The 26,409-nt window shown below is 30.5% G+C and overlaps 1 protein-coding gene and 1 long non-coding RNA gene across 5 annotated transcripts; one reads left to right on the top strand and one right to left on the bottom strand.

Moving 5' to 3' along the window:
- The first annotated feature begins 1,051 nt into the window (after nucleotides 1–1,051).
- Nucleotides 1,052–26,344, top strand: LOC126920809 (ATP-binding cassette subfamily G member 4-like). 4 transcript variants are annotated; one of them, XM_050731565.1, is made up of 12 exons: nucleotides 1,052–1,348; nucleotides 20,949–21,132; nucleotides 21,699–21,822; nucleotides 22,169–22,314; nucleotides 22,661–22,784; nucleotides 22,965–23,079; nucleotides 23,730–23,858; nucleotides 23,967–24,088; nucleotides 24,353–24,521; nucleotides 24,615–24,871; nucleotides 25,116–25,249; nucleotides 25,486–26,344. In XM_050731565.1, the coding sequence occupies exons 2-12, from the start codon at nucleotides 21,011–21,013 to the stop codon at nucleotides 25,703–25,705; spliced, it is 1,662 nt and encodes a 553-aa protein (XP_050587522.1). In that variant the 5' UTR covers nucleotides 1,052–1,348; nucleotides 20,949–21,010; the 3' UTR covers nucleotides 25,706–26,344. The 4 variants fall into 4 exon arrangements, with proteins under 4 accessions (XP_050587522.1, XP_050587516.1, XP_050587542.1 ...); XM_050731559.1 differs by lacking the exon at nucleotides 1,052–1,348 and adding an exon at nucleotides 15,629–15,836; XM_050731585.1 differs by lacking the exon at nucleotides 1,052–1,348 and adding an exon at nucleotides 20,086–20,217.
- LOC126920824 (uncharacterized) lies at nucleotides 15,210–20,413 on the bottom strand. The gene is made up of 5 exons (XR_007712115.1): nucleotides 20,290–20,413; nucleotides 19,164–20,214; nucleotides 18,658–19,071; nucleotides 16,154–18,390; nucleotides 15,210–15,701 (listed from the first exon to the last, which is right to left on the bottom strand). It is a non-coding gene; the product is annotated as an uncharacterized LOC126920824 (long non-coding RNA).
- Nucleotides 26,345–26,409: the final 65 nt, after the last annotated feature.

Raw genomic sequence — 26,409 nt, forward strand, 5'->3', positions numbered from 1 at the left:
AGTCTTCTTTAGTATAGTTTTTTTTTATCAATTACATTTATCCTTTACATTTATCGATTCCTCAATGAGGTTACCAGACTTTCAATTACATATCTTTCCTTACAAACTACATCAACTGTCATTTCTTTACGTTGACTTAAACTACCTTATTCTATATACATTTACAATATACAAACTCTCCGCTTTTTACAACTAAGCATCGTGTCGACCTATCTCTTCGTGCGTGTGAGTGCATGTGGTCCCACCTTCTCCTAAAACTTTTGTTGTTATATATAATTTCAATTTGCAAATATACATACAATATTCATACATTACAATGTATCAATGCGCCAATCATGTGCATCGTTTCTCTGTTCTCTCTTTCATTCTCTCCGAATGTACACACACACACACACACACACACACACACACACACACACACACACACACACACACACACACACACACACACACACACACACACACACACACACACACACACACACACACACACACACACACACACACACACACACACACACACACACACACACACACACACACACACACACACACACACACACACACACACACACACACACACACACACACACACACACACACACACACACACACACACACACACACACACACACACACACACACACACACACACACACACACACACACACACAATAAATTCACTTTAAACAAATAAATAAATAATAAAAAAGTTCGATTATCTCATAATTTTTGAAGGAGAGAATACATAATCCATGTTAGTTTCATGGACTATTTTTAATAAATATATACGCGTATATTTTATTTCATATATATATAAATTTACTTTTAATTAATAAATGAATAATACAAATATTTGGCTATCCCTCGAGCAAATTTTTAATAAAGTGAATAAATAATTTATACTAAATAATACTTGAGTAAGCGAGCGTAAAGTACTTACTTGAGAATCGTTGCGTGAAATAGAAAAAGAGAGGGGGCGTGATAGACTCCTGATCGGTGGGCGAATATGTAGAGGGGAATAAAAACATGATAGGGGAAGGCAGTAAAGGGAGAACATGAGAGTCGATCAGCTGCATTCGGCGGTAGTAAGCAGTAAGCGAGCAGTAAGCGCTTGCATTTTCATGTATGTGCTCTATGCTGTTGTAACGAATGTTCTATGATGGTTATGTCTCTGACACATCTGTTTCGGTTCTTATAGTCATAAGTTTGTGTTATACCCGTCTTCTTAAACGCACGTGTTTCAACCTGACCAGTAAATTACACGTGAAATGAAACTGGTGCACTAAAGTTACTCAGTGAAAGCTGACAAGCAAGAAATTCGTGTATCTTTCATACTCTCATTCCTGTAAGTGCATATCTTTATTTTATTATCATTTTTGTAAAACATTTCTTATAAGATGACAATATATGATTTGAACCTGATAAAGCATGTTTTATATTGTTTTTCTCATTTAATCGATTATCGCGGTTAACATGGTTGTTATGTATCTGATTTCTATTTTCTATAATACTATATATTAACAAGCAATGTTCATACAATACCTTTATTTACATTGTGAAATATGAATTATTATGAAATACTTTTTATAATTTTGGAATTTTTATAGTTCACGTGCCGTATTTAAGTCGATATCATACATAATCTACAAATTAATAATCTTGTGTCGTACAAAAATTTCCAGATAAATTTTCAACTTTGTATTCCTAAAGTGAAATCTAGATGAAATTGAAACAATATCGGTATTGTTATTATTTGTTATTATCATTCTTATGCTAGACTTTCGTCTATTACAAGTTTAGATAAAAAGCGAATTATAAATATAAGTAAAAAGTAATAATATTATAAAAGTATATAAGTAACATTAAAATAATACTGGTAAAAGAGTATTATAAGTAAAAGAAAACAGTATAATACATAAACACTGCTACATAATTGTAAATTATTACTTAAAATTATTAAAATAGCGTGTTGAAGATATAAAATGAAAAATCTATCTGGCCAGAAACATTTATAGGAGTGTGCGTTATATAAAGTCAGTGTTATTTGTATATTACTAAAACATGAAAAAGTTAATAACACGTTGACGATCATGATGGTTATGTTTCATGTTTTACTAAACCTTTTACAATAAAATGATAAATAGCACGAACTAAAATATGTTCAACGGTATGAATGGCTTAGATAACATTGTCAGAGAAAAAGTGCGCAAATACAATATACAGTCAACTTTCGTATAACGCAGTATTATAGCATACTGTGCTGCATAACGTACCGTATATATATATGTATAGAACGATCATGTATATTTCAGAATACCGTATTATAAGAGGGTTAAGTTTAATATTTTGCAAAAATTAAATGTTATTTATCTATGAATGTGTGTATGGTATGTTGATAGTAGTGTATTTCTATTGCAGCACTCAGGACAAAGTACAATATATAATTCATAGTGGCAGTGCCAATGTGTTAATTAGAAAAGTAATACGAACATTTTTTTTTAGAAATATGCTGTTGTCTATATGACTCGACGATTCATTATGAAAAATTTGTTTGAAAACTTATTTACTAAAAGAGATCTTTTTCTGAGATCTTCAATCTTTTTTATACTTCATTTAATTACGAGTAGTGTGAGGAGAAGGTGTGATTGAAATTTATTTGGAAAGTGAAGTATCAGGAAATATTTGTCTCATTTAGAGTTTTGTCTTTGTTATGTATATATTTATTACGATTATCTGGAAGGTAAAGGGAACATTTATCAATATTTATTATATATATAAGGATATATTTGATTCATTTTTATTTTTACTATACATGTATGTTATTATCGTTTATATTCTTCAATATTGTATTTTGTTTAAGGAGATGTTTATAAATATTTATTGGATAGGATAAGAGATATAAGGAAATATTTATTTGCTTTACTTGAAGGGAAAGACGATCGTGTATCATGAGTTGAGATTCGGAATAGCTTTCACTGAAAAATCTTATATAATAGTAGGTACTCAATTTGATAGTTCTTTCTCTTCCTCATAAGTACATACATATTCTTGCTTATTGTAAGAAAAGAAGCTATCATACAAGTTAGTAAATTTGAAAACTATTCATTTACGAAATTAATTCAATATTTTTCGTCAGTTAAGAAAATTGTTTTTATAGCTATATTAAATTGCTAGAAATATGCAACTATTGATATAGTTAAATACTGTTCAAAGCGAAACAGGCTATTCATCGGAGGCTCGTAGAAGGCAAAGTGAGTCAAACTCGTCCTGACTTGTCAGTTTTGTCCTACTTCTTCGCACCTTTCGAGGAAGTTAGAAATTGCACGAAATCGTTTCGATCCCAGATTTCGAACGACGGAACTGCATCCAGCGCGTGCATCCAGATCGACATATTCATTTTTGTCGTCATAGAAAAGTATACTTACTTGAAATGTAAAAATTCCTTAATTTACGTATAGTCCATAAAATATAAGAGTATACGTATTGAATACAAGAGTATTGAATAAAACAATATAATTCCCATTTTAAATATAACCGTGGATTTCGATTTTTAAGACCATTGCAAGGTAAAATAAACATTGGTATGATATGTTCCTCTCGAAAGTGAACATTTGTTTCAAACATTTTTTTGTATCGTCCATGGTTTTCGAAATATTTACATGTTGCTAAATAAAACGGACACATTGCATGTATAGCTTCGATAAACCAAAACGTATTCATGCAAAAAACGACAGAGTAAAATTTGAAATATAATATTTATCGAGGAAATAGAAAATAATCCAAATTGAAAATCAAGTCAAATACCGTATTGCAATACAAATTAATGTAAGTATTCAAATCAAATCTGGTATTCCTTAAAATTGAAAAAAAAAAATAAAATAGAACAAAACCGACTTCTAAAGGAAACGAGAAGGGACTGAAGGCACTTAAAAATGGAAAATGATTCATTCTTAAATATGCATATGAATTTAAATCTTTTGCAGCTGGCGCAAAATTTAACGTAAGTAAATTATTATATACATTTTAAATGACTATTTAATGAAATGTAATATTCTTAAAAGTTGTCGACTATTTCTCAAAGTTCTTGAAAGATCTCGTTCTGAAGCATGAAAAAATAATTAAAATATGAAAGAATCCTAAGAACAAAGAATTATTCACAGAACACTCATATTTACCCATACATTTGGACGCACAGCCAGTCGTACTTGCTAACAGAAGTCAAAACTTCCCTAGTGAAAATTGTATAACTACATGAAACAACGTACATGTACTTTCATCGAGAATAAACATTTTCTTTGTTGATATATGTGTTAAGTAACGACATCTAACATGCAACTTCGTACCAAGTTAATTTGTTTGCGTTAAATTTAGCAACGACGGCAAAAAATTGAAATTTCCATACTTTAGAAAGGATTATTCTCCTCTTCCTTGCTGTCTTCTCCCTTCTGTTTCTTTAAAGCCTCCTCTCTTATTATATTTAACATTTTCGAGTTTCTTAGCTTAATATTTATGAACATATGGATTGGCTTTTAAAAAGCCCTCTATTAAGGGACCGCCGGGGAAGCAGACTCTATCGAGTGAAAAATCTCTTTTCTCTTTTATCCCTTTGAGGGAGAAATTAAAAAAAAAAATCGTTAAAGTACTTCTACGGATTTTTAAAGGACAACTGTGTTAAAAAGAAAAGTTGCAACTTAACAAGTACAGTTATATAATTCATGTTCAAATTTAAATTCGCCCCTTTAGAGATTGAGTATGGTAATATCCTGAATTATGTTCCACACATTTGTTCGGGTATCGTTTGTAAACTAAACCTAAGTTGAAATCTTACCTGGCCTAAGAGATATCGAAGAATCCATTAATATATACAGATTACAATAACGCAACATCTCTTGTTATATTTAATATTACTTATTTTGTAAAATAATTGGCTAAACTTCTTTGTAAACTAACTTACATTTTTATTCTAGTAATTTTTTAAAACGAAGTTAACCTCACTTTTTATCTACAGCATGTTAAAAGGTATAGGCGATATTAATATGTGATTGTAAACATCAATTTTAACGAAAAATGGAATTATTTCGTAACTTGAGAAATAAATCTTAAACGAAATTTTTCTACGTTAACCTTTCTTCATTATCCTGATGTTTAGGAGAATAAAGAAATAAGTACTAAAGAATTTTTTTTATTTGGATGGATTTTACGATCAATTCTCGTTGAGAATTATAAGTAAATTTTTCTAGCGTGGTACTATGTCGTGTTTAATAAATGTTTATCGCGTGTTTGATTCTAGTTGAATTTAGTGCTTAAATCTAAAGAGTAATGTTTTTATAGTCCGTGAATCTGATCCATCGTGTCAAGTAATTGCGTAACTAGTGGGTTTTTGTGGTTGTTAACTTATTGCTAAATTTGAATGTTTCTTCTTTGATTGTGGGAGGCACTAAAGAATAGCAAATCTTTAAGTTACAATGTAATTTCATTTGAGTCGATTTCTTCTAAGCAGATTTCGTATTTTTATGCAATTTCATATTTTTGTGAATAAAATTAAAGAAATGGAACCTACATAGAAATTTCTTTCACCCGTTAACGATTATAAAAGTACTTTGCTTTCAATATTCCATATATTTTTGTATACTTATTCGTATATACAATTTGCGGATTTGTAAACTTTTAAATTTATTAAAAATGCGTAAAAATCCGCGCTCTTTCTGAAAACATTTCAAACAAGTCAGGTGATTTTTGAATCACGTACCAAGGTCGAAATTAATTAAAGAATATGTATTGATATTTATATGCCATAGCAATTTGTGTAAAATGACCGATTGAACTTTGTGCGTAGTGCACGCATGCTGCTGCGATGTTATTAATCATTCGGTATTATCAGTGAAGAAGCATTTATAAGTGACATACAATCTAAATGAATTATGGAAAATCATGTATTTTTCGTAATTGTCAAGTTTTATCGTGTCGATGACGTTTCCTACAAGAATATGTTGCAGAGATAAAATAATGGAAGTATGAAGTTTATTTCCTTGCTTGATAAAGTTAACAGAGAGATACTTATTCGAAGGAATAAAATATTAGTAGTTTGGCATAATTATTTGGCGTTTAATTATCATTAAAGATTTATAAGCGTATAGAGTATCTTCTAAAGAAACCTTCTATTAAACAATTTGGTTACATAAATTGTATATGTATTTAGGCTACAAAAAAAGCGAAAGAACATTTTTTGTGAGTTATTGTAGCATTTTGATAATTATGTATCTGGTGTCCTTGGAAACACAATAACTGAAGCTTCTCGAAGAGAGAAACACTCATTAAGGCCAATTTTCTTGGTATAGATACCTTGTATGGCTGAAACTTAAGTAAGTTAAGAAGCATATTTCGTAGACAAAAACACTGACTTATACCTGATTTATAACTGACTTATACATTAATGAAAAGATAATTGAAGCTGTTTTTTTGTCTGGATTAGGTTTGAAGTATTTCTAAACTTGAAATTCCAATCTTTATATCACGTTATCTTTAACTTTCGATATCGTCCAGTCATGTGACCAAAGAGAAAGAGACGCTTATCTTATGGAAACGTATATTATAAAATAATTTATACTTTACACAAGTACATGACCAATGTATATTTTTTCAATATCAATTACAGCTTTTTATCGATTGGTAAGAAAGATTACACGTACCTGTTTATGCTTACATAATACGATATCACTGATTGCCAATTAATCAATCTCTCAATGAATAGTCAATGGACACTTATTTGTGAAACAATCATAGTTAATATTGTTGATCCTAAGCTGATTGATAGTGACATGAATATTTATTTATTTCTAAATTCTTTAATGAACCTTGATTCATGATCCAAAATGAGCGAGATCGCGGTTTGTTTGTTGTTCGTCCTACGTTCAGAGATAAATGGAGGACAAAAGTATGCATAGCGATGCAAAAATGCTTTTGAACACATATAGAACATTTTTATATATATTCATGTACATACACTGTATATGTACTGTTATAATATATACGATATAAAATATTTTGAATTTATATGTAATTATATCGGTGAAATTTGAAACCATTCTGAAAACGTAAAAGATACTTAGAAGTTACAAGATGTTTATTCCAAATTGTCAATAAATGTTCTTGCATAATATTAATTAATTGAATAACGAAATTAGATTTTACAAGTAAATTTATCAATTATAAATTATATCATTTTACTTGACGAAAAAATTACGAAGTTTATAAAAGAACTACTTGTAACTTCTTAATTTATTAATATTGATAGTTAGTAAATTATTGCACGAGAGTCCTGATTTTGCATGCCATATATGTATACTTATATATGTAGAAATATTAACTAGTTCATAAGTTCTAGTTAGATTTAATTATTACTCTTTAACATAACCTATGTAAAATTAAAGTATCTAATGCATTTATTTCAATTTAAAATCTAAATTATCCAAAGTTACATGATTAATTGCACGTTTTGTTGGCAAATTTGATTTCCGCGTACAAAGTCCGAAGTAATACTATCAAACTTACTCATCGCATGATTATACACATATGTTTGCAGATATTCTATGTTAGTCATATTTCTTTCTTTGAGTAACGCGAGGAGGCAACTTTTGTTTTCGCACGTTGAATCGATCTTTGTTCTACAATCATTATCTTTTCTATTAAGTTTGCATAAAATTTTCTAACAGCAATCATGTAAATAATCAATATGATGATCTAAAAAATATTGCAATATTATTTTGCAATTACAAACAAAGTCAGCACAAAGGTAGGTATATTGATTACCACCATACTTTGCGCTATTAATACTAAAGTAGAATGGAATTTCTGAATTAGCTTCAGAGTTTTCCTTAACGTTTTGATAACCCCAACGAGAGTACAATATATGTAATAAATATAACATTGTGTAAATCTTTGTAGAAAGCAATCATAAATAATGATCATTTCACAGCGCGGTCGATAAATTCTCGTAAGAAGGGAAACTGGGATGCCAATTCAAATTGTACAACGAAAACGTATTAAATGTTTTATATACATTTTAAATTTGTAAATATACGATTATATTTTTTTATAGGTTATTGTTCAATGTAATGTAATTACAATTAGAAATAGCCATAATCGAAGAAAAAAATATATTAAAAATTGCATAATTGTAACTTTTTGATAAATATAGTGTTAATATACGACTATCTATAAAGTTTTGCATATGGAGGTTAGAGTTTTATAGCTTTATAATGACTCTTTATGACGTATATCGATACGTATGTAGAGTGACTTGTTTTTAATTTACATCATCGTTGATCACTGACGTTAACTAAGAGCAATTTCTAAGAACATTCGAAATATGTACACAGGCTGTCAAGGAAACTAATTGACAAAGAAATCAATATGCAAGATAGATCGTTGCACATTATTATCGTCTCAGGAGTAATAAATGTGAACTTGAATTTATGCCGTTCGACGTAAACAACGGCCGGCGTGGATCTTTAACGATCTCTCCATTGGACTTTCATTGTTGATTCATTTTGTGCGATTAGATTTGCGATGTACTTCGACCAATCATTATAATTTATTGCTATTGTCTCGGAAATCCATCGTTCGCATACAAATGATAAACTTTCTGTGCAGCAAGAATTAATTTATTATTTTTATTGTTACATTTGTAATATGTTATACTTATAGTAAAAAGTATCTACATTGTAATTGTAGGAAAATTTATAATCCTAAGATAACCTTTGTTAAACCTTTTTTCTCTCGTTTTCAATCATCAATTATTAACGATATAGGTTAGGTAATTTTATATTCTGTTTGGTTAGCCTTTAAAATCATTAGAGCTCCAAGTAAAACAGATAAGTAGACGTTACCAGAGTTCAGCTTTAACTTCTGAAACAATGATTGTTGTTAATACTATAAACAAGATTAGAGTTATCGCCAGAAGAGATAAATCACTTTGTTCTCTTTGAGGAAGTTTGCTTAACGATCAAATGTTTCAATGTCGTCGATTCTTTCTTAACGATGTCATATGTATACGTGCATGTGAATTGTTTTCTTGTTCATCATGCACTGTTGTGTAATATTTATATGTATGTAAATAATAATTGTTTATGGACAATTTGAAATTGCGTGACAAATACTATTATCAGAAATAAATCAATTTGAAAATAATTAATAAAGAGATAAAACGGAGATTAAAAAGATATACTACCGATATAAAGAAGACGAATAAATTGTTTTAATCGATGTGCTTATTTTCTGCAATAAATTTAATGACTAATCGAAATTCACGTCGTTATTGGAATTTAAGCTTCAATTATTTTTAATAAACACTTCTCAATAAACTGTGTCTGTCTTTATTATTTTTTTAAATGAATACGCGTCATAAAGCAGAATATTTTGTTTTTCTTTCCTTTATACCGACATTTGATCATTCAACGTGTGTTATTAACAATCCGCAAATAACCGTTATTTTATCGAAATTAGAGGTTTTCTAACTTTGCTTTTTTTTCAAGAAAATTGTCTATTCCTTCAAAACCATTTCCTTTACTTACCATACTATAGACTTATTGCACATAAAATGACATTGTATCGACGAGGTGTTGTTTATAATTGTAAGGTAACCATGATGCACCGTAGCTAATGTAATTAAATAATTTGCGGAAATTAAAAAATATGGTTGTGACAGAATTTCTGTCTGTATGTGTTAATCACGACTATGTGATGCAATGCAAATGCCTGAATTTCTTGGACATTCGAACAGAATAGAGTGAATCACTGGATGCTGAAATATTTGCAATAATAATTCATGTTTATATCACTTATTTTATTCTTAGAGACAGTATTAGAACACTAGGTTTTATCACTTATTTCTGAATCACTTTGTAGTCATAGAACGATTAATCTAATCTAATCTGGGATCAACGTAGACTTTCCGTTTGGTTTTCGTTAAATCATGTCAAATTTCACTAGCAAGTGTTTCGCGCGTTTTAACCTATACCCGTAACAAAGACCAATTCATGTTTAGGCAGAGTAGTTAATGGACTGCGGATTTTTATGCATTTAGGCGATATTTGGAGATGAAAGAATGTATAGAATGCGTTTAATATATAAAAATATATAATATATGAAATATATAAAATATAGAAATATATATAGCAGAAATATATAAAATTTCCAAAGTACTTGTTTAATACTACTTGTTATAATACTTGGTATGTAAACTTTCCTACATAAATCCCATTTCTTTACTTATCTTTATAAGAATATGAATTTGCATATATGTTCGCCGCTTTGTTAATATTATTTAAAATGCTGACTGATCGATGAGCATTATCATGATCCATGCATACTTAAATTGCTGATCAGGCATAGTCAAGTGTCAAAGGTGAAGTAATTTTTATCTTTATAATTTTTTATGATATTTCTTATATCTTTATTACAATTTTTGGTATCTTTATAATATTTTAATAATTTTATTTTTGGAAATGAAATTAATTATAAGCAAAATGAATGGTAATGTAAAAAAAGAAGTCATTCGTTCGACGATAAATATTAAATACTTTTGTGATAAAAACCGGTTATGTCGTTTATCGTGAGAATAGTAAATTCAAGTAGATATCCGTGGTAACTTCCTGTGGCTTCCAGAAGTAGTTGTTTATTACTGGTCCCTGTGTTTTAGATTAAATTGCATGTAACAGCATATAAATGTCTTTTTTATTTGAAGATTTGCTACCTGACGTTTAAATAATCTATGTATATACATATGTATATGCATAGATTATACACATATAACATATGTATATATAACTTATATGTTTATATAAACTTTATATAAACTGGAAGTTACATTCTTCAATTTAAAGTCACGTTTTCAAAAACAGAGCAGCATATCCAAAATAATAAGAAACTGTTGCACATTTTATATATTAAAAAATGTTAATTTTTAAAATTACTACAATACGTTTGTTTTATTATTTCATTCTCTATTTCTGTTGAATATTCCTACGAAGAAATGTAATTAATAAAATTAATCGGCAGCAGTATAATATATCTCTTTCGAAGCTAAAAACAAGTATGTTTACACTTGAGATTCAATTAGAAATTTGTTATCAAACGCAGTTGATTATCGTGTTTGAATGCATATAACAGGTTTTGAGGGGTGAGTTAAGTAATAAAATTTTTTAGTGAAGGCAGGTTAAAAAATATTATTTCTGCATGATATCAAAATACAAACTTTTTTGTAAAACTATTATAATAACATACATATACATATAAATATCCACTAATTTAGTTATACTTTAATGTTAGTTTCGTTAAAGAAAGTATGTTTCTCTTTTTGGGAAGTTCTTAAAATCAGGCGACCCATGTTAGATGCAAATTATGTACTCTATATCTATAATAAATCATTGAACTCATTTAAAGTACCAAGCAATTATCTTACAATTAATCGAATCGTCACTTTATCTAAAATGATGAGCGTCATAGGAAAATATCGACTTCGAAACTACAGTACAATTCAAAATTATATTAACTGCTTGATTAACACTAGGCTTACGGGCGTTTCTTATATACCTATCTCTACGAGCACCCGTTAGATTGACGGGTAAACGAAAATACGCATTTTCTTTAAAAAATCGATTTATTCAAATTAAGTGTTAATTGAACAATATTAGGCTTCACGTTTAAATAAATTGTTAATAAGTAAAAAGTCTTTTTATTTAAATATCACGGAAATGATAACAATAATATTAACGATATAGGGTAATCATATTTATTGAGCACATTTTTTACAAATATACTGAATTTTGTTTGTGCATTTTCCGCATACGATCTTTTTGTAATATATACAACAACTATTGTTCCTATTTTTTTTGCAGTAGGCCACTTGACAACTTTTTCGCACTTCTGACGTTAAAGGTGACAGAAATGAAGCGTCTGATATTTGGCAAAATATGAACTTCCCTCTGAATATTTTCGATCCGGTGCACTCTTTACATAATATCCACGGGTTTATCACTGCCAAATCTAAAATATTGAAAAAAGGTTAAAGGTGTCACCGAAAACTCTCTGCTTTCACACTATATTTGCGCGCCATCTGGTCTGTGACGTCCACACCAAACTTTGTTTTATTATAAAAAGCGATGCTTTCTAGAACACGTTTATAATTGTCTTCTACTTGTATACCTGTATGTTTGGTGCTTGGAAGGAGGACTTTTACGTTAGGTTTACTTTTATACACAGTAAGCGTGCAGTTTTCTGATTTATATAAATTTGAGGAAAACAATGTCATCTTGTCCTTTTTTCCTTGAGCATCGAGTTTCATCTTTCTCCATATAAGGGAAACCATACAAAATATATTTTGTTTGGACGCCAACTGCTAACCAAAACTCAATGCCAAATTTATGAGGCTTATTCGGTATATATTGCGTAAACCTGCATCGGGCTTTCGTTGGAAATAATTGTTCATCTATTGAGATATTTTCATATGGCTTGTAACAAGCCTGGTTATTACTTATAAACCTGTTCCATATTTCGGATATCAGCGCAAATTTATCCCTTTGTAATTTTTTGGAGACTTTCAATGACCTTGCTTCATATGCGCCCCGGGCATATAGAATTCCTAGAAAATTACACACTCAGCAACTGTGATTGTCCAGTCTTTTTTCAAAATTCGATGCGCCTCGGTTTCAATGCAATCTTGTATCTGTTCCATTATGTGTCTGTCAATTATCAATTCGAAAGCACTAGTTACACAACCCGACATAATATCTCTCTTAGCATAGTCAATAGGCCCTGCGATATCCTTGAATATCATACGAATGGGCGTCCTATCCCTAGTTCCGCCTGCTTTCAGTTTTATGCACTGTGTCCCGTCAATTGCAATTTCAATTTCACCTATTGCATTTTGGGATGTGCTTGGAATGCACGTCCTTTCATTCTCGGAGTCAGAACTGAAAAGAATACGCATACTTTTCTTGTTACGACACACTTTCAAGGAGTTCCTCTTCGCTAGCCGAAGATCCTTTTGTCTCTCCACTTTCAATGCATTCAGAGCTTTCACTGTCAGCTTCGCTTTGGCCTAATTCATACTGATCTTCGGATTGAGGTATCCTCAGAACAATCTTCATTGATGTTGACAATTTTGTTCAATATCTTATTATATCTGTTGGATTTACTCATGATTGTTAGAAAAGAATTGGTCAAAATAAGAAAATACTGTGCCTATTGCAAATACTTACAATAAGCGGAGACAATAATGGGAAATGTCTACGATGACTGAAACTTTTGCACACTGTCTTTGAAAAACGGTTTATTTATGAAGTCAGCTGGCCCGTCAATTTGACGGGTTTCGTAGAGATAGGTATACTACATACAGATTTAAAAAATTAGAAAGCCTAGGAAAAAATTATTGCGTGTACAAATTCTTTAGATGAAATGATTAACTTATGATGCAAAATGGTTTTTGGGATATTTCATTTCGAAGTTTGAAATCCGTCAAATTGACGGGTCCCGTGAACCTAGTGTTAATTATTATAAGGATCTTTGATATTTTTAGGGTATTATTCAGTTGTTTTTCTATAGATAGAGAGCTACAGAGGGCAGATCCATAATGTGAATTATAATCCTGGAATTCAGATATTCAATCCAAACTATCTTAAATGTGACCCAAAATCTCATGATCTGTGTGCCTGTTGTGTGTTGATTTAGATATTGTTTAAGAAATAGCAGAGATAATATATTTGGATGGCAGTTGTATAATTATTTCACTAGTCATATAAGAATATTGTATAATATAACCTGTTGTTATGATAATTATTCGTTTGGGTTTCAGCTATCATTTTTTTATACCCTCACTTTGTGTCTTGTATAATGATATTTTATTACGATCTTTTACAATTCAAATTTGTCTAATACAAAAAAATATCGCTTCTGCAATTTACATAGAAAAAAGATAAAATGGATAATAGGTAAAGAACAGAGAGAAGGAGGAGAATATAGGAAGAATATGGGTGTGCATAAGGACCAGAGAGGGGATAAGGAAGTATAAGGTATTGGGGATACGGTTAATTAATTCTAAGTAGCAGAGAATTCTTATGTTAAAATATTACATTTTTAAATTCACAGCAGCAAGATGTGTGCAATACAATGAATAAAAGACTCCATGGATGGAGTCATATCACGTAACTTGAAGGATATTATTGGAATATTGTACACATCTTTGTTAGATATACAGACATGTTTTCATTCCCAATTAAAACTATGACGATCAATTAGTTTTGAGCATAACTTTCATGTCAATTAGTAAGCTACTTAGTTTTTGTTACATTTGTTGAAAAATTTCTGAACTCTGAATATATGTTGTAAAAATAAAAAAAATAGAAGTTATAAATAATTACAGAAATGCGTATGTAGACAAATGAATATGTACATGTATATATGCGTATGTATGTATGTATAGAGTCCTGGTCAAAATTCTTAATACAGTTATAATATTTATTTAACTATAAGCTGAAATAAAAAATTTGTTGTCAAAAAATATCGATTTCAAAAACCGCTAAAAGTATGAAGTAATTTCTATTTTATTTATATTTGATTTAGATATATATGCAACAACGATTACATTATTCATTTATTTATTAAACAGCATACTAAAAAATATATTGCAACGGAATATATCAATAAAATTTATCAACGCAATTTCAAAACATTCAGCCAGGCTGCTGTTTTGGAATCATCTTGATGTCAGTTCAATAATTGCAGAGCAATCACTGAATACACGTAAATGAAATTGGTAGATTAGAATATTGAAATATTGGTATTGCAAAATGTTTGATTCCGATGGTTGAATCCAATACTGCATACCCTATAACATATCCTATAAGATGCACAAAGAATTATCCCGATTGGTCCAGCCATTTTTAAGTAATTGGCAAACATTCATAAAAGAAAAAAAGAAAAATTCACGTCGAACATTGATATTTGCTTATTTTTCAAAGTCGGTATTAAAAAGTTAACTATGTAATTATTAAAACATGCAAAGGAATACTATTTAATTAGATACTTTATCTGACAGGGGAAATAAGGTAGCAGTATATTAAAATTTATAAAATTTGTGCTATAAAATATAAATTATAATATACTATAATATTTTAAGTTCATGGTATACATTAAATTAAATGCCAAAACTGTATTAAAAGTACAATATATTCTAACAATTTTGCGCAGAAATGTATATTAAGTACAAATGTTGTCATCAGTTATCATAGTATTAACCCCTTAACCTACGATTTACGTTCGAGAATTTTTGGCCGAGAACGATCATCTACTATGGGCTATGCCCGTAATATTTACGTTTGGTTCGATCATCGTACTACGAGCTATGCCCGTAGTTGTAGGTTAAGAGGTTAAGATGGCGATAAATTTCAAATTTTTTAATCGGAACGCTAGATTTGGAAATAATTGATGATAAATATTGTATCCTTCTGTTTGTTTATGTTCCTTTCTGTATTGATCATATTTCATTTTTCTGACTGCAGTTTTATGGTGTTTGCTTGCCTATGTTCCATTAATCGGCGAGCAATTAGCTCGCTCAAAATATTGGACGATGGAAGTACTGATGCACGAGATGAGCAATGGCCAGGAGACGAATACAGTCGAAGCGAAGGTTTACACTATGTCTAAGCAGACAGAGAAAAAGGTAGAAAATGTACATATTGAGGATGGAAGATGTTTCATGGAAAGCAACGCGGTGGATACCGTTGATATTATGTTCGAGAACATCAAATATACCGTGTCACTGGGTTGTAAGAAAGGTTAGAATAGCATCAGTGTTTCGATATTTCCCTGTTCCTTTTTTGATTTATCTATGTCACTTCCTTGACGTCATGTATACACAGATTGTTTTAGTTCCTTTAAGGCCGGAGATTCATTGGAAAGCTAAGCTTAATTATGCTATGATATCTTATATTTAAAAATATTTGTTTCAATATATGTATATATGTACCGAACCGTTCCCACCAAAAGCTAAACTAATAGCACAGCTAATAATACAATTTAGTTTACCTTTGGTGGAAACGATTTCACATATGTATATGTTTCGAAAAATATTGTTAATCGTAGTAGAAGAAACCTTCGATAACCGCAGACATAAACTTCTTGTTCTCTAATTGCATGGTCGTCATCTCCACCACGGGGGGAGGTTCCTCTTGACGCACCGTGAAGCTCGACAGCTCGCCGCAGTCAAGTAGCAGGGCCGGCGTGACCGTTTACCGGGCCGGTTCAAAAATTTTCCGGGGCTTGAACACACATTCAAATCCTACACTTAAATTTTACAATTTTATTTACAAATGCTGTTACATATTATATATTTTTTATAAGATGAATATTAAATATTAATACAGTCCAATAATAATATTAAATAATTTTTCTCACATTTTTCGACGACAAATCTTTGATAACATCACCAAAATCGATTGAATTTGATACTTCACTTTCTATTGATAGAATAGCCAGAGATGAAAATCTCTCTTGGTTTATCGATGATCGCAGATAATGTTTTATTACACATATAACATATATACTACATATATTACATAATTTGTAATGCGATTAATAAATTTGAGTATGCTTCCGAGAGATAGTTCTTTACGATGTAACTCATCGAATCTAAAGACGAATAATTGGTTTGCGTTAATTGTGCTTTTTTTCAGTTCCATCGAAATCTCCTTCCAAATATAAATGAAGGTCTTGACAACACTTTAATAAATATTCATTATCTAAATTTCCAATCTCATTCATGTATAGAAAACCAAAAATATTTTGATGACCTGTATATAATTCGAATCTACTTTTAAAGGATACGTATTTATTATTTTTATCGTGTCCTTTTTATTCATCGTGTCCTTCATTATCGAATAATTTCCGTTTTTTGCCCCTGTACGATGATTTGAAATCTGGTGTCATGTCCATTTCCTTTGCAACTTCATTTGCTGCGATCATAGCTTTGCTAAATATTTCATTTCTGTATTCCGCAAAGAATGCGTTAAGACCTTTCAGATGCTTTGTGGCCAAATCGATTTGCATCTTTTGATTTTGCAATGCTTTGCCAACGATGTTAATTTTTTATAATATTTCGTATCAATTTTCCTTCTCTTTTTTTTATTTATTTCTTTATATTCACAATTTGTCCATTTTGGACATTTGAATTTTTTAACAGTTATATTAACACGTTGGTGGCTACCCCCCGCGGGCTATCATCCTCCGTTTGCTAGGTTATATTCTTTGTGAGGCCTACCGGGTGTTTCCTTTTTAGCCTTCTTCCCGTATTTGAGGTGTTTTTCGTATCAAGTGATAAGACTGGCAATAAATTCAAATTCATTTATCTTGCGACTATAGACAAAATCTCAATTGTCAATTTATTGCTCAGGCGAGCATGAAATCGTATATATATATAGCCTTTACACTATCAAAACGGCATTCCCACCTAGTTTCTGATAATGGTTTAGGTGTAATCTTTTCAACGTGTTTTTTTAGAACATCCCAACGCGATGTCGAAGCTGCAAATATCGTGTAAATCTTTTGTAAAACACCAAAAAAGTATAGTGCTTGGGTTGATGATTTTGCTATATCTCTCAATAACAAATTCAAGTTGTGACTACCGCATGGTATGTAAAACGCTTTAGGATTTACACGTAATATATTTGCTTGTACTCCTTGATATATTCCTCTCATATCGGCACCGTTATCATATCCTTGTCTGCGACAGTCGGATATTTTTATTCCCAACTGATCCAGAATGAGCATGATAGTTTCAGATAGTCCTTTTCCTGTTGTATCGTGAACTATTTCAAATTTGATAAAATGTTCTTTGATTTCAACCTCCTCGTCTGTTATGTTGACATAACGAAGAACAGCTGATAATATTGCTCTTGATGACTCACATCTGGTGTACAATCCAATAAAATGGAATAATATTTTGCTCTTCTTATTGCGTCGCAATTTCTGTTTTCCTCTTTTTGTGCTTCAATTTCCACATTTTCAATATCTTTTTCTTGATGAATTTCACAATCGCTCGTTTTTCTATTGTTTCCATTTTCGTCCAATTCAGTTTCGTTGATGTCTTCTTTGTTTTCCTTCACAGGTGTATTCAACTCTTGGTTTTCCTCTTCCAAAGGGATCTAATTCATTGCCGTATGTTTTTTACCTTCGTTTGGCTGTCTTTAATGACTAGTAGCTTCAATTACATACTTCAAAATGTTGTTTGTTTGCTGTTTAATATAATCGTCCCGCTGCTTCTTCTGTTTCAGTTTTTCTGTCTCGCTTAAGTATTTCTGTCCACGATCTCTATCTCTGCTAGCCATAGCGGTTCTTAAAAAAACATATTTCTGTATATAAAATTTTGTCTGTTAAAAAAGTGAATAAAATCGTGTGCCAAAAAACATTTACTGCGAGATAGAATAAACTATATATTTCATTAGTTTGTATATAATTGAAACATTTCTCCGTTCTTGCTCACTTTATCGAAATTTTAACATTTGGGGCGAAATTAATTTAATAATATTCAAATTCTCAACTAATTATATGTATTGAATTTCATTTGTAAAAGAGGGGAAATAATTGAAAAAAAGCACTTACCAGAAATCAAACGTTTTGAAAATGTATATGTCATAGTTTATACCATAATGTAATTTTGAAAAATATTCGTCGTCTTAAATTTACCAAAACGTAATGATCACACAGTCCTTGCGTCGTGAGATTGACTAACGTTCAGCATCAAAGACCGTAATAATGCTATAGCCTCATGCGTTTTTGTTTAAGACATATGAACCGCAAGACGGCAACTGACACACAACCACTAATAAATGTCAGGCGTTGCTATGCTCAGTTCCTATGCAGGTTCGTAGGAGCTGCGACTCGTCGACAGACTTCAAAAAATTGGGGAGTCTTATCTCTATCTTTGTAAGCAGTTTTTTAAAACAAATCCAAGTAATTTTTTTCGCATTCATAATTCGCTTTCAAGGGGCAAAAGATTCAATGAAAGTACAAAATCTGTAATCATGTATGACTTTTGCAAAAAACTATTGATGTAGTTTAATTTCTCTAAAAAGTACATTTCTCTGAAAGCGCGTAGATTTTTTTACCTAAAGTAGTTTCCAGGATATGAGGACTTTATTGAGTTACACTGAACTTTGATGATTTTCGTCACTCCTTTAAACTGAATCATCGCTACTAAAAAAAATGTCTTGCATCTGTTAATGGTATCATCATTTTGTAAAAAGTTAATCAAAATCGGTGTTTTTTAATTGGATAATTTTCGTAAACCGCGAGACCTCTCAAAACGCGGGGCCGAGTTCCGATAAACACGCTGAATCTGCCTTGCGCCGGCCCTGTCGAGTAGTATAATATGATCCAATATCATATATCGCTCAGGCGATGTATGTAGGTACCAATTCAAAAGTGAAACTGATTTATTTTCAACTTTTTTAAAATCAAACTTTTACTAACATATTTATAACATCTTTCTGATTAAAACGAGACCAAACACATGAATTATATTTACGTATTAATATGCTTATCATTTATTAAATACGTAAATATGCTGAAAATTGTATCGTGTTTGATGTCATTTTAATCAGAAAAATGTAACAAACGTAATGGTAGAAGCTTTCTTGATCAACAATCAACGGTAAGAAAGTTTTTATATGTTACCAAACACGTCAAACTCTCAGTCCCTTTTTCCCTTTCACTCGTGTTGTCCTTTTCTACGTTCGGCACGTCTAACATCTCAGTTTTCTGGAATAGAATCATTTCTGCTTCTCCATAATTGCAGAACCTGAGTCCCGAAATTCTGGTAATTATCGAAGGTTTCCATAACATAGCATAGCTTAAGCCCTGTTTCCACTGAATCAACACCAAGAAAGTTTTTATTGCTGTTGCAACAAATAACCTTTAAATCGAAACAAGACCCGAATGCTCCTCAGATTACGTTGTTTTAATATGGATAAAATATATCTATAAGTATTGCTTGTTGTAAGTATTTTGGAACATGCAGCAGCGTAATATGGCAAAACGTTCCTCTTTGTTTCAGTGGAGACATAACTTAGTTTTCTGGTGAATTCCCGGTATTATCTTCACACTCCTATTTCTAGTTCTTACATATACACACGCAGTGATCGAGCCACTGGCCATCATCTAGTAAGATAATCATCCTCTGATTCTGACAGTAAATTGATATCTCACATTTCTGTCAATAGTCGATCGTCTTACCTCCTCTTAAGTCTTTCCCAATCTCTATTTTGATGATAATGCTATGACCTTATTACTTGTTTTTATTGAATAATCAACAAGACATTCAACGTTTAATGATATAGGGTCGCACATGCCAAGTAACATGCATATTTAACAACTAGAGAAAAACTACGCGTATGTGAACTTTGTCACATTCATCTTTATAGAATGTAACTTGTTGTTTATAGTTAATAATAAATATGGTAGTGTTGCATTGATTAATCGGGATTTTGTCTTGATTCATAAGGAAGTTCTTAAATTCTGCAAAGTCCGGAATATTAATTCTAAATCTGCAGAGTTTGTGCAAAATACAAATTTTCAGAAAATGTAAATTAGATCGATTTTTCGAAATTGGAAAAACAACCTTTGCAAATGATCGCTAAATGTCAATCGTTGATAATTATATTTTATAGAATTAGTATCGTAATATCATAAATATTAAAAAATTTAATAAAAATATAGTTCAAGAAAATATATTTCTTGACTCTTATAAACAATAGCATCTCTTAATATTAATAATAAACGATCGTATCCTATATTCACAATATATCTATATGCATACATATGTGATCGCTCTAATCACACTGATTCATGTACAGCTAATGTACTCTTTATTTTTACAATGAGGCATATTACAGGCCAAAAGGAGATATTACACGGAATCAATGGAAGACTTCCAGCGAAACATTTAATCGCTTTAATGGGCCCATCCGGAGCAGGGAAGTCGACCTTGCTGGATATCCTGTCGGGATTCAGGACGACTGGCATGGATGGAAACATTTACATCAATGGTCATGTCCGACACTTGAATTCTTTTCGAAAGTAAGCATTGTGTCGTGCGAAATCATGAATATGCTAATACAACGCTATACGTGACCGAAGACTAGGTTATCTTAAATACCATTATGGTAATTAATGAATTCGTTTAAAAATCGTCTGGTATATAATAACTATAACAATGCAAAAAATGCATACGTATATAAATAGAGATTACGTTTTTCGTTATAATAATTCTTTTGAAATTATTCTCACTTCCTTCTTACTTTTAAATCCTTTTATATATCTAGAAGCCTATCTTTTTAAATTACTTTTTAACCATTTAACATTTTTTTACTATTCCCTAATATTTCATAAAATAGATTGCTATTACTTTTCGTTATTTTTATTATATTCTATTACATTTCCGTTATATTTACAAATAGAAGATTCATAATTATTTAGAAGTATTTTGTACGTTTGTCACTAATCAGATATTTGTCACACATGGAAGTCGGGAATAGACAGTAGGTAATGAATTCAAACAATGTGGCTTGTAATTAAATTCTATGCTCGTATTATGTATTCTTATCTTTGACCGCTTTTTTGTATGTTCCATGTGATCGCCATAGATGTAGCACATACATCACGCAAGATGACCGTTTAGAAGCTCTGTTGACAGTCGCTGAGAACATGACTGTCGCAGCTGACCTCAAGCTGCCCACTAGCACCCCTAGATACGAGAAGGAAACGATAGTACGTATGTAGATGCTTATACTCGAGATCGATTGTTAAAATTTCTTAAATATTTCTATCATTGGCAAATTTCGTTATGGAGATATAACAAGAAGCTTCTAGTATACATTCGATCGATTATTCACTCAAATTATAGTTGTATACCTATTTGGAAAAAATTGGTGATTTTTATATCGAGTTCTGGTTTTTTAAACTTTAACTGTTTTTATATTTATAATATTTAAGAAGTTTTCCTGTAAGCATACATATAATATCAGTTAATGAATTTTTACTATAATGTTATGAATACATCTTCATAAAGTGATGCAATAAAAGTTATGTATTTAAATAATATGTTATATTTTAGATTAAAGACATCCTGAATACCTTGGGTCTATATGAGCATATGGATACTTTAACGGAAAAATTAAGTGGCGGGCAAAAAAAGAGGCTATCCATCGCTTTAGAGTTGGTTAATAATCCGACTGTTATGTTTCTCGATGAACCGACTACGTAAGTATACGTATTTATAGGAAATTTGAATATGCGAATGTACTGAATGCATGTAATATGCAAAAATATATAAAATATTCCAAACAAACGCTTGCAGCAACGTGTCACTTGTAAAATTTCAAAATCACCTTACATTATCAAATTCTGTTTATAATAATAATATACTACAATGATTCTACAAGCAATTCAAATATTTACAACATTCTGATAAATTGTTATTTGGTCCTTAATGAGTTATATCAAATCTCTGCTTAAGTTTCACTTATATAATTGCATAAACATATGTAATCTAATGATAATAATATATAGAGATAACAGTAGTCATATAGTATGGTGAATATTTCAGGGGTCTGGACAGTTCATCGTGTATGCATGTGGTAAATTTGTTGAAACTGCTCGCACGACAAGGAAGGACGATCGTCTGCACGATACATCAACCTAGCGCCTCGCTCTTTCAGTTGTTTGATCTGGTACGAGGTACTTTTTGCCGTAGGTTTTTTTTTGTACAATTTATTCGTTGCCTGTGTTGAATCATAGTTTGAATGTCTGCATTTTGATCGTATCTCTTATGTTTCATTCAAGATGTAGACTTTTATGTTTTGTATGCCTGGCTGTCGACTTCATTTTTATTTTCGTATTTATGATCGCAGGTTTATGTACTAGCGAATGGAGAATGTTTATTTCATGGTGCAACCACCCAGTTGGTTTCCTATTTGGAAAACGTTAAACTGCCATGTCCTGTATACTACAATCCAGCTGATTACGGTATGAGCGACGTATAGTTGGATAGAGAGATATAGCGAGATTGTAAATCAGTCGAGCTAAAAATAACAAATGTTCAGATTGTCGAAATGTTCGTTTAAGATATTTATGGAAGACTAATATAGATAGGCAGTTACAAAGCGGTACACTGGTTCCCAGTATGGTCTCACATAGAATTCTTGTTACGTTTTATTAGAATTTATATTAGATCGTCCGAAAAGTTTCTTTCGTTTTATAAGGAAATAATGGACGCACATTTTCCGTTTTATATTATTTTATTGAATTACGTATGATCCATTTTGTTCTATCAAAATAAAGATCACAACGTTCGACAGATTAGGTTTCATGTTTGTATAAAGATGCATCGTTGCAAAAGACGTATCTGTAAAAGAAAGACACTTTCCGGACAACCTAATGTCATATATATTCGTAATTGACTAGACTGTAAGTCTGTCACACACACATTTGTATTTTTTTTATGCAAATAAGTTTTTATTTATTTAATCAGATATAGTGTTTAATTTTCTGATATAAAATATTGCGTTTTGTTTTTTGAAAATTGTTTAAATTTCTTCGCGCTAAATGAAAACGCTTCATTTTTCGAAAATTAGATATTTCGCCCAATATAGTTAATTTATTGCTTTTTATTTTAGTAATTGAGTTGGCTTGCGGTGAATATGGAGATGACAAAATAGCGATGTTAATATCAGGCTCAGAGAACGGCAAGAGTACGCAATGGTTCCAAAATACTGATACTCTTATAAGTGCAAATAATTTGAAAGGTACATCTATTACGAGTTAAATTTGCGTCATTTTAATAAGATTATATATAAGTTAAATCAAATACGAGAATGATTTGTTTTAATGATATTCATTTCTTCGTTTTGCAGCGTTGCATCCGATTAAGAAGCATGTGAATTTAAGTGGAAAAAGTAGTCTTCATGCGACTTCTTTAATACATCAGATTAAAATTCTGATTGAAAGAGGTTTTATAAAGTCTAAAAGAGATACTGTAAGTATTATAAAAGTGCAAAATCTACAAAATTATCAATTTAAACAATTATTAATTATGCGTTAATTAATATAATTTGTTAGGATGTGATGTTTATTTCTGATTATCCTTAGTAATCTACAAGTAGTGGCAATTAATATTTCATTATGTAGTAATATAATCTCTCTCTTTATGATGAATGATTTTTCATAAGCTTATACTGAATGAAATGTCATAGATGAATAAATACTATTCTTCGAATAAATTCATATCTTTCTATTGCAGACATTAACATATTTACGAATCATAGTTAATATAGCCGTTGGTTTAATGCTTGGTATGGTTTTCATTGAAGCTGGAACCGACGGTGCCAGAGTGTTAGATAATTATAATCTTTTGTTTTCCATTCTTATACATCATCTGATGACCACAATGATGCTTACCGTAGTTACTTGTACGTAAAACTGTTCATAATTTAGCGATTAGTTGTTATAATTCTTGATAATTTTTAAATATGATTTTTAATTGGATTTTGATATTTTTTCAGTTCCTATGCAAATGAGCATTCTATTAAAAGAACATTTCAACAGATGGTACAGTTTAAAAGCATTTTATACGGCCATTACTGTCATCGAATTACCGATTTCGGTAATATGTTGTCTACTTTTTTCGGTGATAACGTATTTGTTCACGTCTCAACCATTAGAAATGTCACGATTTTTCATGTTTTTCGCGATTAGCTTGTTAGTGGTTCTAATATCACAGGGAGCTGGTCTCATGATTGGGGCGGTGTGCAATGTAATTGTAAGTATATCATAATAATTATAATTAAATTGCCGATTTTTACGTATTTATAGAAAATAATATACAAAAATATGTAATATACCCAAAGCACAAAGTGCAGTAAACCAATATTTTATCTTTTTTCTATCTATTATATTCATAGTTATATTCATAGTCATATAATTCACAATATGAATTTGCCATTCATAGTACCAACAACATTTCATAATTAGAAGATATTTAACATATCTCCTTAAAATTTTAGAATGGAACATTCGTGGGACCAACTTTGACCGTACCATTGATGATGTTCGCTGGGTTTGGTGTTACATTACGTGATATACCAAGTTACCTTAAGTGGGGTACATATATCAGTTTCTTGCGATATGGTTTGGAAGGGTAATATTCCTTTTTTTATATTTTTATATATGTCATAAATTTTAAAGATAACAAAAGTAATGCAGCTTTGTTCCAATTGTCTAAAACATTACTTTTGCATTATCGTATATTAATATTTTATTAAAATCTTTTAACGTAAAAGTTTTTTTATGAAATAATTAGAAAAAATTAACTTTTCTATAAAAATATTAATTTATTCTATAATGTTTAAATTAATTTTCTTTATAAATTTACAGATATATCGGTGCAATTTATGGATTCGATAGACCAGTGTTATTCTGCAAAAGTAACGAAAATTTGTACTGCCATTACAGATATCCAGCAAAATTCCTTTCTGATATTGCGATGGAAGGTAATCAGTTTTGGAATGACATTGTGGCGCTTATAATAATACTTATACTAACGCGATGTGCCGCGTATTTTCTTCTTAAGTGGAAGATCATGTCTGTACGATAAACCGATTAAGTTCAAAGTGATCTTCGAACTTGTTGTTTCGATTTTGTTTCGTATCGTAAGCGATAAACGATCGTTATTTAGCTGTATAGGACGTTATATGAAAGGTACTCGAAGAATGTATTTATACTATTTCTCTAGTTTTGCAAATACTTTCTGCTCAATACAGGGTGACTTTTATAGAGATATAAAATTGGTTCTTAAGTAATTTTGATACTAAAAAATAAATACATTTATATGTAGTAGTTATAAATTCTTGAAAAATGTGTATAATTCTGACTAAGTCAAAGACATTGTTTTTATTAAACTGGTTTAATTAACGGTTTAATTAATCTCGTTTAATTAATGATCTGGTGATATCTCTAATTTGTAAATACCAGATTTTCTTTTTTTAAATGAGAATAATGTCGGCGATATCTACTCGTTCGTAATAACATAATACAATTTAGAATTATTCTGGAATCAATTTTAACTTATTCGTTATTTCTATTTTTCATATTCAATAATAATAAGAATTTTAGACATTTGAATGTCTAAATTGTAAATTAATCTTTCGTGATCGAATTACGTTACGATAGAATAATTTTTTTCAATAATCTTAATAATTCCATCACTAAAGATTGATAGACGAGAAGAACCACGCTGTTATATGTAAATTAAGTATATATTTAAGCTGATACATTTTTCCGAAATGATATTTTCGGAAG

Source organism: Bombus affinis, chromosome 1, assembly GCF_024516045.1.
Source record: "Bombus affinis isolate iyBomAffi1 chromosome 1, iyBomAffi1.2, whole genome shotgun sequence".
Lineage (NCBI taxonomy): Eukaryota > Metazoa > Arthropoda > Insecta > Hymenoptera > Apidae > Bombus > Bombus affinis.